The sequence below is a fragment of the Gopherus evgoodei genome, chromosome 11, assembly GCF_007399415.2.
Source record: "Gopherus evgoodei ecotype Sinaloan lineage chromosome 11, rGopEvg1_v1.p, whole genome shotgun sequence".
In the NCBI taxonomy this organism is placed as follows: Eukaryota; Metazoa; Chordata; order Testudines; family Testudinidae; genus Gopherus; species Gopherus evgoodei.
In genome coordinates this window covers 60,233,799-60,249,816 of record NC_044332.1, presented here as the reverse complement: position 1 = coordinate 60,249,816, position 16,018 = coordinate 60,233,799, and the positions used below count along the sequence as shown (strand labels likewise).

The 16,018-nt window shown below is 40.5% G+C and overlaps 1 protein-coding gene across 1 annotated transcript in view; it reads right to left on the bottom strand.

Moving 5' to 3' along the window:
- Positions 1-16,018, bottom strand: part of VWDE (von Willebrand factor D and EGF domains) — a 254,494-nt gene that overhangs the window by 173,447 nt on the left and 65,029 nt on the right. The window contains 1 exon segment of the mRNA XM_030579370.1: positions 10,624-10,808. Within this exon segment, the coding sequence (XP_030435230.1) occupies positions 10,624-10,808 (185 nt within the window).

Below are 16,018 nucleotides of genomic sequence, written 5' to 3'. Positions count from 1 at the left end.
CTCTCTCTCTCTCTCTTAGCTTTGTGAGTAAAATTAATTCTCAAGAACGTGTGTGAGCCATAACACTAACCTAAGCAAGTTATCATGTGGGTAATCTTTTCGATATACAGGGCTGCTTGGGGGGGGAAGGAGGGGCAAGTGGGGCAATTTGCCCCGGGCCCCACAGGGACCCCCACGAGAATATAGTATTCTATAGTATTGCAGCTTTTTTTATGGAAGGGGCCCCCAAAATTGCTTGGCCCCAGGCCACCTGAATCCTCTGGGCATCCCTGTTGATATAGCACAATTCTGTCTTGCAACACCTCTGGGCTTCTCCTGAGTGAAGACTCTCAGTCAAACCCAATTGAGCTAAATGGTTTGCTATTTTTGTGATGTACACAAATTGGGAACTGGAATGAAACTATAGACTCATTTTACATATGATCAAAGCTAGAATTCAAGAAGACTGATTAGTCTAATAAACTGTGACTGGATCTTTTATATGGGCAGAGTAAGGCCCAGAGTTAGACTAAACTCCAACTTCAGGTACCTAAGTCCAAAATTTAGGCACCACTGAAATCTTCAAAACCCCTGTTCAGTTGCTGTCTAACTCCAGAGGCACCTACATTTTCACTATAACATTCCCCTACACACCGAAGTTTCTGCTTCTGGACATTGACTTGAGGTGCACATTGCTTCAATCCCAGATGCCTATCTCATGCTCAAACTCCAGTGTGATCCTCAAACCAGGAGAAGATTGGCATTCCATTCTCACTCACTTTCTGGCCCAATACATATTTAATTGTTTGTACACAGTGGCACTCCTTCAACAAGTGAGATTCTCACACTGGAATAGTCCAGCGGGTAGGCCACGTTACCTGAGAGGTGGGAAACCTAAGGTCAAATCCCTTCTCATCAAAGGGACAGGGGGAATTGAAGGAAAGTCTCCCACATCCCAGGTGAGTACTCGAACCACTGAGCTAAAGGTTATAAGCAAGACTACTGCCTCTTCTTTCCTTTCCCCACTCCCAGTTGTTTTGTGTGGTGTTAGAATTCAGAGTTAGAATGCTCTGAGAGGGAGACCAGGCCCAACAGGAAAGATAGAAAAGGAATGCCTACTTTGAGGCTGCCAGGGCTTATGTATCAAGTGCATGCCTAGTGGCAGAAAGGTAGCTTCCTTGGTTACTTTAATGTCAGAAATGAGGGACTTTACACTTCTCCAGAGTCAGGCAAGAGCTGAGTGGGGGTTTTGAGGATCTCAGTGACATCTAAATGTTAGACTTAGGTGCCTAAGTTGGGAGTTAGGTACCCGAGTACTTTTGTGGATCTGGGACTTACAGCCTTAGGCCCCAATCCTGCAATATGAGGGAGGCCTCCTCCTCCCCACTCTCCTGCCGATTCGTATGGTGTTGAGCACGTGCCACCATTGTTCTTGCAAGAAACAGCTTAGGCACCTCACTCCAACCTGGACTTCTGTGCTGATGTCCCTGAGAGGGATTGAGCTTAGGACACAACACTCACAAAGTTGGCATCTGCTATTGGCTAGCTTAGGTGGCTCCTTGTCTAGTGTGTTGGGTTTTATGGATCTCAATCTTAGGCATCTATCTCGCTCCATGCACTGTATAGAGAGCTTAGGTGCCTAACTCAGGGTTTATAGATTCCACTGGATGGTTATAGCTGGAAAATCTCCAGCTGCCCTGTTAAGAGCTAGGGATGAAGATTACTGTGAGTTTACTGGAATCTTCTCAGTTGTCTATATAATTTTCAGTAATGTACTAGACAGTGAGCCCAGAACAGGTGTATTTTTGATTAATATCTCCATAGGAGATCACCTGCATTTGATTGATCAACTTTCAAAGATTTACTGGGGCTTGCAGCGATAAAATGTAATGAAATAAATTATTGGAGTAAACCACATTGGTATAACCCCCAATTCACATCGGTGCAATACATCTGCATTAGGGGTTTTGCAGTGGTGTAATTTACATCAATGAAAATGTCTCTAATGCAGCCAGAAAGCTTGGAGTATGTCAGCAATAACGTCCCAAAATGATACTGTTGGGAACAGGTAACACAGTCAGCCAAATCTACTAAAGGTCTTGACGTCATGGACTTCAATGGGAGTTATCAGTGCTCGGCACCTCTCGATTTTTCAGTTCAATAACAATGTTTAGCACTTTACCAACATTATCTAATTAATTGTCCCATACTTCTAAGAGGTAAATAAGTTTTAATTCATAATTAGGCACCCACTAATCTTTTAAATTACTTGGTTCAAAAATCCTAAATAAAAAAAAGTAAATTAACTTCCCCACTGCCAATAACAATGGAATGTGCCTTTACTGTTGCTTCATCCAGTAGTGTCTCTTCCCATTTACTAGCAGTTTGGACAATCAACTGCTCTGATTTATAAAGAACCTAACAATGTTCAATCACTGCACAAAGAAGTTAAATTTGATTGGTTCCGTTGCTTGGGAAATGCATTGAAAGCATGCTATTAAATATAAGAGTTGCCATGTGTGAGAAAAACATTTTGTATTTAGTGGGAGATAGGTGGCTCTTTGGTACACAATTGCATGATGGTTACATCATTGTGATATTTCATCTATTATCCACAAAAACTTTGCTTTGACTTTGCTTTCAGATGTTTTTTCATAATAATATTTAGTAAATAAGTTTACCTATTTCAATCTGAGGCATCATAAAATCCATTTAATATTCAGGGCCACCAGTATGTATTACTTAATCTTGTATTTAAGAATTTGCTTTTATACAATACAGATGAAAATTCTAATTTATGAAAGAGGCTTTGTGTATTCCTGAGAAACAAACATGAAGGATGAAACCTCTGGTTCATATCTGTCATTATGATACGGTATTGGTATATGAGGTGTGCAAGAAAAAGAAAATTAGGAAATAATGCACAGATTTTTAAAAATTATAATCCAGGGAGTGGTTGGATTAACAAAAGAAAAGTAGAGAATAACTGAGCAATTGCATTTTTATTTTCTTCACAAAATCTACCATAGAGGTTAATTAGGAGAGGGTGGGACTTCAAGTGAATCTGAGAACAAAGAGAAACCTCAGGTTGGTTTTATTTCACACCAACGACTAACGCTTATGCCTAATATTTAGGAGTTATTTTGTAATGCAGAAACCTAATCACTGAGGAAATATTTTCAGCCTTGTGTGAGGAAAGCTCTCCAATTTCTGTACTAGAATTTAAAATGTCTTCAAAGGTGCTGAATATTTTGTCAAATTCTGGAATGACTTTATATGCTGATTTAGAAGATGGAAATTCTTAAAAAACCCAATACTGAAAGTAATATTAAATGACTAACTAAAAAGGGAATAGGAGGCTGCCTGTAACAGAGTGGCTTGCCCTTTAAGGGCCCCTTAGCCAACCTGTGATTAGCCACACTTGGGAGAGAGCAGGGTGATTGCCCCATAAGAACAGCAAAAGGCTGCAATGAAGGGGAGAATTCTCATAGTTAGACACTGCTAATGTAACCTAGGTGCTTTATTGGGAGACATCTCTTTAAGAGATCTACTGAGGGTGGGTTGAAGTGAGTTGTTGCTAGGCAGGTGCACAATTAGCTCTGCACATCTGGAAGTTTCTGGAACTGGTTGTGATAGTTTTGGGTATGCTCAATAGGTTACCTGTAGCTGGATTCAAACTCCATGAAGGCAAGCAGTCAGGGCTACTGCTTTACAAAAGGCCATGTGTGGGCTGGGAGAAGCTGAGCCCAGAAGCAGAAAGCAGGCTGTTTTCCATAACTCTGAAACATTTCGAAGCAGGGTTTTGTTTTTTGTTTAAATCTATATACTTAACTGAGTGGTTGATTAATCAGCTGACTGGCTAACCAATTTCAGCAGAGGAAGAGTCTGCATGGATTCCAGTTTAAGATTCCTACAAGCAAGTGGAGGGAAAATGTTGCTTTTGACTGAGCAGACTGTATAGATTTATAGGTGCCACAGAACTCTTTGCTGCTTGTATAGATTTGGTGATCAAAGAGTCTAGCTAAGACTCAACCTCAGCTTTTGGGAACTCTGAGTTTCTTCTCACTGTGTTTCTGTGCAGACTGACCTGCTTAGATTTAATTTGTTTTCTTTATTTATGTTTAACTGTGAAGATTATCTATGTGGATGATAAAGTAGCCATGTTATGTTGTAAAAAATAAGTTATTTGTTTCTTTATCATAAGATTTTATAAAGTTGGTACATAAGAATTAAGTTCCTTTTGTTCCTTTTGACCCTGTAATCCTTACTGAAAATCCTTAGAGTATATCTACACTACCTGCCAGATCGGCGGACAGTGATTGATCCAGTGGGGGTCGATTTATTGTGTCTAATCTAAACATGATAAATTGACCCCTGAGCGCTCTCCTGTTGACTCCTGTAGTCCACTGCCATGAGAGGCACAGGTAGAGTCGATGGGGTAGCAGCAGCAGTTGACTCACTGCGGTGAAGACACCATGGTAAGTTTCTCTAAGTACGTTGGCTTCAGCTACGTTATTCAGGTAGCTGAAGTTGTATAACTTAGATCGATTCCCATCCCCCTGCTCGACCAGGCCTTAGAGACTGACATTTGGATGTCCAGCTGCTTTTCTATGGGAGTTGGTGTGTAGTGGGGAGGGGGGGTTTAGGCACTGGAGAAGGGCAATGAAGTGAACTCTAACCCACCCCAAAGTTTCACTAGGAATGAGCAGGATCTAACAGAGAATTAAGACTGAGGGTAGGTCTACAGTTAACATGCTGCATCCGTGCAGCTGCGCTGCGGCGGTGCTTAAATGAAGACACTCCTATGCTGACATGAGAGCTTCTCCTGTCAGTGTAGTCAATCCACTTTCCCAAGAGATGGTAGCTGTGTTGACAGGAGAAGTTCTCCTGTTGACCCCTGAGCAATGTAGTTATACCGATATAGATCTGTAGTGTAGACCTGGCCTGAGATTCAAGCCAGGTAAGATCTCAGCGTGGTTTGCCAAAGCAGGAGAGGCCCCACGCAGGAAGGCCTGGAAGGAGGACGAGAAACCTTTGTGTTGACTTTTGGATGACCTTGAAAATTTTATTTGGAGTGTTTATTAATGTAATAAAGCACAACCTGTGAAGGGATGGGAATGGACAAAATTGTTTTTGAGTTTCTTGACCAGACCAAGAGGGGAAACTTAGCCAGACTACTGGTAGTGTGATCCTATGCAATGAGGGGGCACATGGGAGGCAGACAACCCGTTGTGCTGCCCATCACGGATGGCTGAGGAAGGTTCTACACATTTCATGGAAAGACAAAATAATAAATGTGAGAATAAGGAAAATGACAGAGCAGGACATTAGAAAATATCGTCAGAGAAAGAAGCCTCAGGTGGTTGGGAGACATGTTCAGCAAGCATTGAACAGGATACCCAAGAGAAGAATGAGAAAGTGAGGAAGGCCAAGGAAAAACTGGTGGAAAACAATGACAGAGGATATTGAATGTGCTACCATCATCTGAGAAGAAGTGTCACAACTAGTAAGAGACTGTAATCAGTGGAGGAACTGGACTGCCTGATGTGTCAGCAGCACAGGAGGATCTAAGGTAGGGATTTGGATGTGACTATGATTAGACATTGCCAGTAGTCTCTTAAAGGAAAAGTGACACAAGCCCCAACACTGAACTTTCCCAAACCATCAGGCCAGATAAGATGGTTGAACTGGTGCTGGTATATTGATAGAAACTGCTAATTGACAAGATATTCTATTATGAATCATTTGGAACGATCTGGACATCAGTGACCCCGCTGGTCTAAGCCAGTTTAAGGGAGTACGATAATCCCTGGAGACAGTCCATTAACAGTATATATGAGACCTTTGTGCTGAAGAAATCTGGCTCCCCTTTACCACACAGAATGCATGTTAGTGGTGGTGGTTCTAAATTTTGTGTCTTGTTTGTTTATAATAACTCTAAGTTGCAAACATTAGGGCTCTTTTGAGAAGCAACGATTATGACTAATGTGTGGTGTATCAAAAGTATTGTCACTGGTCCCAGACACAGTCATCACTTGGACAATCAATTTTTTAGTTTATACTTTTCCTAAAGGTTACAGAGCGCAATCTATGCTCTTTTTTTCCTATCTGTAAATGGACAGGAGAAGCCCCTCTGACTACATGTGATGGGCCTCAGTGTTCATTGTGCGCTAGTGTTGCAAAGTTTGCTAGTCAAATGTCATTCATGTTGCTTTCCTTGTGTTTTCATCACACATTAGTCATGTTCATTTCTTCTCAAAACAGCCTATAGTTCACTAATTGCTCTTTTAGTGGGATATAATGTCTGTATTTATTGAGGAGCCTCCATAATGTTAGCAGGTGATGCTCTGTTATCTTTGTTCCTTTCTGGTGGCTTGCTTGCATACACTTTTTAATAATTTTTATTATGAAGCCTGTTTCATTATCCCATTTATGCTTTCCCTTTATTCTTTTATATTAGGCCTGTCCTTTATTTTTTTTATTTGTTTGTTTTAATTTAATTTTGATGCTACTTTAGTTCTTTCTGTGAAGGTCATTTTGTCACGATTGGCACTGACAATTGCTTTCTGCATTCCTCTGCCCTCCCCAGTACTATGGAGTAATTCTAGGAGTGGTGAATGCTTCTCTTCTTTGTGTTTTTCTCCCCCTTGTGAAGTGAATTTGGCAGTACTTTCAGAAGGAACTGTTGCTTGCATCTGTTAGCCGCAGCCTGGACTCTTTGGGGCACAGATATTTGCAAGTTTGGGTTGTGTGCCTGCTTGAATTGGTTGTTGGGAGGCAATTCAGCATTGTGCCTAAGCGAAGGCTGAGAGCACATGCTGGGGTGTCTGTAATTGGTTAGCACCCCCAGAAAACACAGAGGGAAAGGAAACACACAGCTAACAAGGTCAGTATCAGCCTTTATCCCCTAGGGAAATTCAAGAGGCAATGTCTAAACTGAAAAGCTGTTTCAATCAAAAGTATTTTGCTACTGGAGGAATGAGTTTGTGGGCAGCACCTGGATCTCAGGAATGCGGGACCAGGGATATACTCTACATTTTAATTCTTCTACATAGAGGAGTTTTCACTTTTATTGTTTTGCTTTTTCAGTTTGTCATCTTACTTCATTTGTTTAATTTGTAAGCAAGAGACAATGTCTATAGCAGGCCTGCACAACACATAAAGCAGCGAAGGCCATATTACTTCGAAGAAAACAGCTGAGGGGTGAACCCCCCGGCCCCCTGAAACACTCCCCCGAGTGCCGCCTGTCCGCGGAAACAAACCCTCCTTCCCCAGCTCTGTGCTGCCCTGCTGAAACAGCAGTATTGAACCTTGGTAATATGTTACAGTGGGTATAATTAAGGTGGTATAATTAAGGTAAACGAAAAATGTCTTTTTGCTAGAAGTAGAATAAGATTCTTCCCCCCACTTTGTGATCAGTTGCCCTGTTGAATGAATGAGGTGTGAATGAGGAAGGTGTGGAAGGCAGTATCTCCAGACAGCTGCAACCCTTGGAGAGGGGATGTGAGCCAAACCAAGGACAATCAAACTTTTCAAGTGGGCTGACTGAAGAGCAGACATACTGATGGCTTTGGGGGTTAGAAGCAAGCACCTTCCTTTGGAAACACCCTCTTTGCAGCATTGGGACAACACCCAGCCCAGAGAAAAGCAGCAAAAAGGACCATTTTTTGTGAGAGACAAGATCAGTAGAACAGGTCAGCCAACGACTCGCCGCTTGCCTCCTCACTCCCCCCAAATATAAAGCCCACCCGCCCCTGCCCGCCCGCTCGGCTCGTCATCCCTCCACCCTTTGGCTTGCCTACTCACCCCCTGCTGCCCACTCGCCTACTCAGCCCCCCTGTCCCGCCACTGGCTCCCCTGCCCCCCCACTGCCCGCCAGCTTGACTTGTTATCCCCTCACCCCCCCGGCTCATCTCCTCACCCCCCCCACCCGCTCGCCTCCTCAGCCTCTCTCCCCCGCTGCCAGCTCACCTGCCCCCCTGCCAATGCCCGCCCACTCAGCCTGTCATCCCCCCACCCCTCCAGCTTGCCTACTCATCCTCTGCCACCAGCTCGTCTCCTCAGGCCCCCTCCCCACCGCCACCGCCAGCTCACCTGCCTATCCGCTGCTGTCTCGCCTGCTCCCCCTGCCGCCAACTCACCTGTCTGCCCGCCGCTGGCCTCTTACCTTCTGCCGCTGCCCCCGCCCACTGCCGCTGGCTCACCCTTGCTCTCCAGACTGCCACTGGCCTCTTCACCACCCCTCCCACCCGCCAGCCCACGTGGGCAACATGTGGCCCACGGGCCATGTTGTGCAGTCCTGGTCTATAGATTTGCTGTTCTGAAGTTATATATGACTCATGAGTGTCAGGGCTGAAATCTGCAGCTTTCTCCCCTACTGTAAGTTTATTTTTTTCCCCTAAACATGCCTGAGTTGCTTGGTTTTGATTTCTCCTGACAAAGATTTTTCTATATGGCCATGGAATAATATTCAGAAAAGGCTACACCTACCTTAATGTTTATAGAAACATTCAGTAAGACTTTCAAAAGAGCTTTACAAACATCTCCCAGTTAGGCACCTAAATAAATAGCCATATTTTTAAAAGAGCCCAGCCTCCCATTATGCACCTAAATGATGAGTTCACGTTTCCCAGTGGGCCCGTTGTTCTTATATGCTTAAGTGCTTTAAATGAGGCAAGCCCTCGATTTTTTTGTTGTAGTTTAAATCCCATTTTAGTTCAATTGAACTGCATGAGATAAAACTTGAATTCATGCCTAATATTGCTTAGAATTAGTGAGTTCATTGTATCAATTGATAAACAGTTAATTATATCCACCTGATATCACCTTAGTGCTTGTCACATTTCTATAGTACAAGGCAGTGCTTATTATAATATCAACAGAAATGCCTGAATGATGCTCTTAGCTCTTTATAGCAATCTTTTACTAGAACATGGATCATATTTGAATACTTTTTTTCTTCTATCTGTTTAGAATTTTGTCCCTGCCTTGTTAATTAAAATCAGCTCACTACAGCCAGTGATTGAAATATCCAATAATAACTGCTTATTAATGGGTGGAAGCTGAGCTGTTATTAATATAAATTATTTTATTCCAGAGGTTCTGCTCAAATTAAATGGCAAATCAAATTAAATGGTGATTTAATTAAGTGGAATAGAATGTAGAGGACAAATTTTAGAAGGTGAAGATCTAAAAGAAGCACATTCTTCCAATGGTGACATATAACAGATATAATGCTTCATCAACAGGATGAAACAGGTATTTTCTACCATTCAGATAAGACTTAAGAAACCAATGGTAAGAATTAGGATACAAGTTAGGAAACTTAACAAGTGATATAAACTTGAATAAAGGAGTCGAAGTTGGGGAGGCTAAAGAAACAAAGGATGGATTGCTAAAGATATATTGCGGAGATGAGTACTACCAAATACTGAAAATTACTGAATTGTAAAGACAAGATATATTAGAGAATAATTACACATATACAGAAAACCTGGATAAACAAAATATGACTTTTTAAACAATTTCTTCCTGATGGACTAACAGAAGCAAATGTATATTTTATAATTAAATTTATATAGTATATATAATCCTAGGAACGCTATAAAAGCGACAAGTATGATTTAACATTCCATATAATGTAAAATTATGGAAATAACTTTTATTTGTCTTGACAAAGCATGCATGGTTAGCAGTTGCTCTTACTGTGAATATATAATGTTGTTTTCTAACTTCATAAATGTTTTGTATGTAGCATGGTATATAATATTTTTAAAAGGGGACTTTAAATTGAATTTTTCATCTTCAAAGTGCTTTAGAATCATCAATTAATCTATTCTTTTACAGAATAGACTCTTGGTTTGATAATGCATTGGACACTATTTTAATCTCATACAATGGTCTTCAGTACACTATTGGTATTTGATAAGAATACAATGGAGTTAATCTGGCAGAGCACCCATTGTACAGAAGGTCTGAATTTGGCCTATAAATTCTGTTTTCTAGGTTTCAAAATTGTACATATTAACTCCACCTGAAAATGAATATCAATTTTCTTATCCTTTTCTACAGAGTCACATGCGAAACAACTAGCTTTTTTTTTTTTTTTTGCTAGAAAGCAACTAACCCATTTATGAGAGACTAAGTAATACACTGTGGCAACAATACTAATTAAAAACATTTGCATCTTGTTTCTCTCTGTCATTTGTCACTTGCACTCTTTTTCAACTGATATAACTCCGTTGCCTACATGTGGAGTTACTCCTGATTTACACTTGTGTAAATGGAAACAGAATCAGACCCTTGGAATTCATTCCAGTAGTATGGAGATCAGAATTACTTGGAATAGACTAATCTCTAAAAAGTACTTTGGGGGGAATGATGACCATACAAACTGTGAGGGCAAAATCCTCCTGTCAGTTAAATCCAGACAACCCCATTTTTGGTTACTTGCTGTTAGAGTTTTACTACGATTGTTAAGTCTCCAGGATTGTCCCGGAGTCTCCACAAATTAAAGATTAATCTTTAATTAATGTCATGATGAAACCTCCAGGAATACGTCCAACCAAAACTGACAGAAAGGAAAAGTTGCACCTACTGGATTTATTCAAGTACACAGATGTTTAGTTCTTAATTTTTACTAACTTCTACACATTTTGTTGGCATTTCTGCAGGCCTATTGTTGGTCATGAAATGATAGCACCCTTGTGGCAATGAATGATCACAAACCAGCTCCTGAATTGCTGTTTGCTGTAATTCCAATGAATCAAAATTGGTGCTGCGATAGGGATTGTGCAGAATCTGGTGTCCTTCTGGAAAGCATTCCGGAGCTAAAGAAAGGGTTAAAAAGAATGAGGGTTACAAAATATCCATTTCAGTTTCTCATCATTAATAACTGCTGAAAATGGGCCAAGGAGCCGGTGTTCAAATCCAGATTAGGTTCAGGCTAGGATTTAAAGCCAAATCATAGCTGGGGGTCAAATTTGGATTTGTCAACTCTAAAATCTCAGGACCTTTAGTTACAGGATGTTTGCCATCTTGGTCTGAAATCTTACCAGATTTTGACCACATTTGAAACAGAAGCAGAAAATAAAGCCCTTCTTGTTTTGCATCGAACTTTGGTTCTAGGGACTGGCATCTGAGGGCTTGCCTACACTGCCCTGCAGTTTGGATCTGAATAGCAGTGAGCATCAAAATGATGTGTTGAAACTTATTCATATATGGAGATACACCTATCTCATAGAATGGGAAGGGACCCTGAAAGGTCACTGAGTCCAGCCCTCTGCCTTCACTAGCAAGACCAAGTACTGTTTTGCCCCAGATCCCTACATAGCCCCCTTAAGGATTGAACTCACAACCCTGGGTTTAGCAGGCTAATGCTCAAACCATTGAGCTATCTCTCCCCCTTTCCCTGTGTGGACACTGTAGGCACACACTAAAAGATTCCCAGTTCACATTAATGTAGAGTCCTGTTTGAAGAGGGCTAAATGAGAACTAGAAACCTTTTTGTCCATCCCTGCAGTGTCCACATGGGGGAGTTACAGCACCGCACTTTAATGTGCACTGTTGTTCAAACCCCCTGGCTCTGAACTGCAGAGCAGTATAGACATAGCTTGAGTCTCCCCTCCCCAAAATTCAAAATAGAAAGAGAGCTTGATCTGAGGTTCCAGATTTGGCAATCTGATGATATAAGTTTTTGATTTTTTTTGTTTTAACTCAAGTACTATGTTTATAATTATTTTTAGTTTCATATAAAGTGACATCTGCTAGCACTAAAATATGGAACATAATTCCCAAACTTTTCAGTATTTATCATTCTAGATTATGAACTAGTTTTATTTAAACCAAGAAAATAAAATATGAACAGTTTGCAAATAATTGTTAAAGAATAAATAGCCTGAAAACAACAACTGGTTACATTCAGAATGAAAGCTAAGGTAGAATTTATTTGAAAGCATTTATGCTGAAAGGTACACTGTGATACTTTCTCATGTTCTTGGTTAAATATCTTTTTCAAATAATTTTTTTTTATTCACTTGGTTTTGGTTTCCCCTTTCCCACAAATAACTGGGGACTCTTAAATTGTATAAGAAATAACATACACCTTCTTAAATACTAAAAGATCTAAAAACATTTAACATTGTAAAGCCTGGAAAATAATTTAGCTATCTAGCACTAATACAATTCTCTCTTACTGCTAGAAGTTCCAAAAAATGTAAAAATTGTATGAAAATTGTTCCTTGGAAACTCAGGTATTGTCAGCATGTTGACTCAACACTGTTACAGATGGAAGGTCATTTTGTCTATCCCTCTTCCATGTTTTATTGTTCTCCTGAATCTTCGTATCTTATGGTTTCTTGTTAAGCAATTGCTTGATGACTTCTAGTGATTTTATTTATTTCCCAGGTGTTTGTAGTCAGAAAATTAATGTGTGGTTAGAAAAAAATGCACCTTTTTACTCAGCTTTCCGTCTGTTTCCCTGAATCCTATCTGTTTTCTTTACAGAAAAAAAAAATTGACCATGTTAGTACTATAGAGTCAATTCAGCTGTGGAAGAATGAACAGGTCTCTAGTCCGCTTCATGCCTCTTTTTCAACAGAACTGTCAGCCAACTTGTCACAGCCATAATCTTTAATTACTAGCGATAATGTAAAAGGCAGAAAGAACATAGAAGGATGTTCACATCCAAGCTTTCATGTGTAGGGCTGGCGGTAGTTGGCTTTATAAACAAAGGATATTTTATATGAAATCCCCACTATATATCATTTCTCAAATGTCACTTTTCAGATTATAACCCTGTTTTAATATTGCTCCAGTGACACTGAAGCATATTTCTCATTTTTATTTTGTTGACAAGATACTCAGAAGGTCAAAGTCAATCTATTTACATTAATATTTTTAAAGATTATTTTTATTCTATCGATGGTAAAGCAATGGTACACAAGACAAATGGTGCATTACAGAACCATTATCACAGCTTATAGGGCACTTTATCAATCAAAGGCCAGAGCAATATCAATGCAAAGTTTCAATTAAATTAAATGTACTGCATTTTTTTAAAATTTTGTAATGCCCCAACCTTTTTTCCTAGAAGAGTAAGAAGCATTTCACAGCGACTGCTGGAAAATACTGTATAAATAGTTATGGTTCTGTTTTCTTCAGAATTCCTTTCTGTGGATGTGCAGCCAGTCCTGGTACTGCATTGCATTAAAACTGTCTTTTGCAAAAGGGGGTTAAGTAGGAGTTAAGCGATCTTCAGTAGTGTATAAGCCTTGGGCAAGCCTTGTGCACAAAGGTGAATTTTACCCTGAGCTAATAGCCTGCAAGCAGCTCAGAGAGCTTCTGTGCCCCACATAGACCCTTTTTCTGGATTGTTTACTCATGTTTGTATTATAAAATCAAATGGTGATAGTATCTATTAAAATGCCTTTTTGTATCTGTGTCATATTAGTTTGTTGCACCTTCAAGATGAATGTCTCAATGGGAGCCCAAATCTTTACATTAACATTGCTGTAATACAGAAGGAATTCAACTCTGGGTATACATTGGGCCTGGTTCTCAGAATTGTAGCATTTTACACCCACTTTGTATTGAATTTGCACTCATGAAAATGACTACACAAGGTGCAGGGCAGCGGAGAATCAGGCCCTTTATGCTGTATTTTGTTAAATATACCACTCTGAGAATTGATGGGGAAAACTGACGAAGAGGAGGTCTGGAGACAGTGGGGCTCCCCTATGGAATGGACCATCACCACTCAGGAAATTTCCTGAGACTGAGAAGAGGAAAGGGCCTAATCTCACACAGAGGCTTTAATCCCCTCTGACTGCTATGTGGGGTGCCCAGGGCTTTCTCCCTGGCCACTTGCCCACAGTTACACCTACAGAAATGGGTCAGACTTTCAGTCTTCGCTCCCAGCAGCTTGCCTTGTACTCAACGGGCAGACCATCTCCCAGAACCACAATAGGTTGCCTTGTTCTCAGTAAGAGGCACTGAGCTCTTAATTTAGATGCCTAACTTGAAGCAGGACTATCTTGCAAATCTTTTGTATTTCTAAACTCCTGACAAAGAATTAATAATAATACGAAGAAGAGAGAGAAATTAAGCAGACAATAGTTAATGTAGTATTGCTGTATACATACTAATCTCAGTGTTGCAGGAGTTTATGCCTTGTTTTTTGTGAAGAATAGTACCCCGCAACTTCCATCCCAAGAGCTCAAAGTGCTTTACTATCCTTTTTTATGCATGGGGAAACTGAAGCACAGAGAGCTTAAATGCCTTGCCCTGCATCACACAATGTATCAGAAGTAGTACCGGGAACAGAACTCAGTTTTCACAATTCCCTGTTGCCTATTCTAATTACCTCTCTTGGAAATGAAAAACAAAAGATTCTAAACGTAAATGGAGTTTAAATATTATTCTTTGCACCGTATTACTGCAGGAGTCCTGTGATATCATTTTAAATATAATTAATAATAGTCAGCTTTTCAATAATAAGACAGAATATTCTGTTTAAATGTAATTAATAACACTGCTCAAAATGAATTAGTAATAATATAAATCCACAAAACATGCTGTGGTCTTGATGATTAACTACTCTCTTAAAACAAGGCAAATATATTAGATGTTGAAGACATGGCTAATTATGTTTCATTCTTCACTTCTTTATGTTTACAGTAGCTTAGAAAAAAATCTGTTTTGCGCGTTAACATTAAGAATATTCAACACAACTGAAATTTTCAAAGGGCAGGGAGGGAAACCTAGAAGCACAGGAGAGGGGCATAGTAGGACAAGGCAGGAAGGAAGTTAGCAAACTCAATTCAAGAGAGTATATTTGGACAAAGATAAGAATGCTCTTACTCCCCCCTGTCCCCTTTAGCACATGGCATTTCTGAAGGCATGACTCAAACAACCACAATCTCTTAATGTTTTATTCTCTAAGAATCAGAATGTGTTTTACAGCCTCTGACTATGGGCTAGGTATGCTTACAGACCGGAGAAGTGCTAAGGCAACCTGATCAGCTGTCAACTCCATCCCAGTTAGAATGCTTGATTCTGTTCTCACTTACACTGGTGCAAATCAGGGTCACTAATATGAAAGCCAGAGCAGAATTTAGCACAAGTCATTTACTGTGTAGTTACTGAGGTATTGACTTTCCTAGGCAAAAACAGTACATTTTAGAAGCTTATAGATTCATAGATTCTAGGGTCAGAAGGGACCAATGTGATCATCTAGTCCGACCCCCTGCACAAAGCAGGCCACAGAACCCTACCCATCCACTTCAATAACAAACCCCTAACCTATGCCTGAGTTATTGAAGTCTTCAAATTGTGGTCTGAAGACCTCAAGCTGCAGAGAATCCACCAGCAAGTGACCCATGCCCCACACTGCAGGGGAAGGCAAAAAACCTCCAGGGCCTCTGCCAATCTGCCCTGGAGGAAAATTCCTTCCCGACCCCAAATATGGCGATCATGTGGGCAAGACTCACCAGCCAGCACTCAGGAAAGAATTCTCTGCAGTAACTCAGATCCCATCCCAGCCAACATCCCATCACCAACCACTGGGCATACTTATCTGGCAATAATCAAAGATCAATTGCCAAAATTAGGCTCTCCCATCATACCATCCCTTCCATAAACTTATCAAGCTTAATCTTAAAGCCAGATATGTCTTTTGCCCCCACTACTCCCTTTGGAAGGCTGTTCCAGAACTTCACTCTAATGGTTAGAAACCTTCGTCTAATTTCAAGTCTAAACTTCCTAGTGTCCAGTTTATACCCATTCGTTCTTGTATCTACATTGGTACTAAGCTTAAATAATTCCTCTCCCTCCCTAATATTAATCCCTCTGATATATTTATAAAGAGCAAGCATATCCCCCTCAGCCTTCTTTTGGCTAGACTAAACAAGCCAAGCTCTTTGAGTCTCCTTTCATATGACAGGTTTTCCATTCCTCGGATCATCCTAGTAGCCCGTCTCTGAACCTGTTCCAGTTTGAATTCATCCTTCTTAAACATGGGAGACCAGAACTGCACACAGTA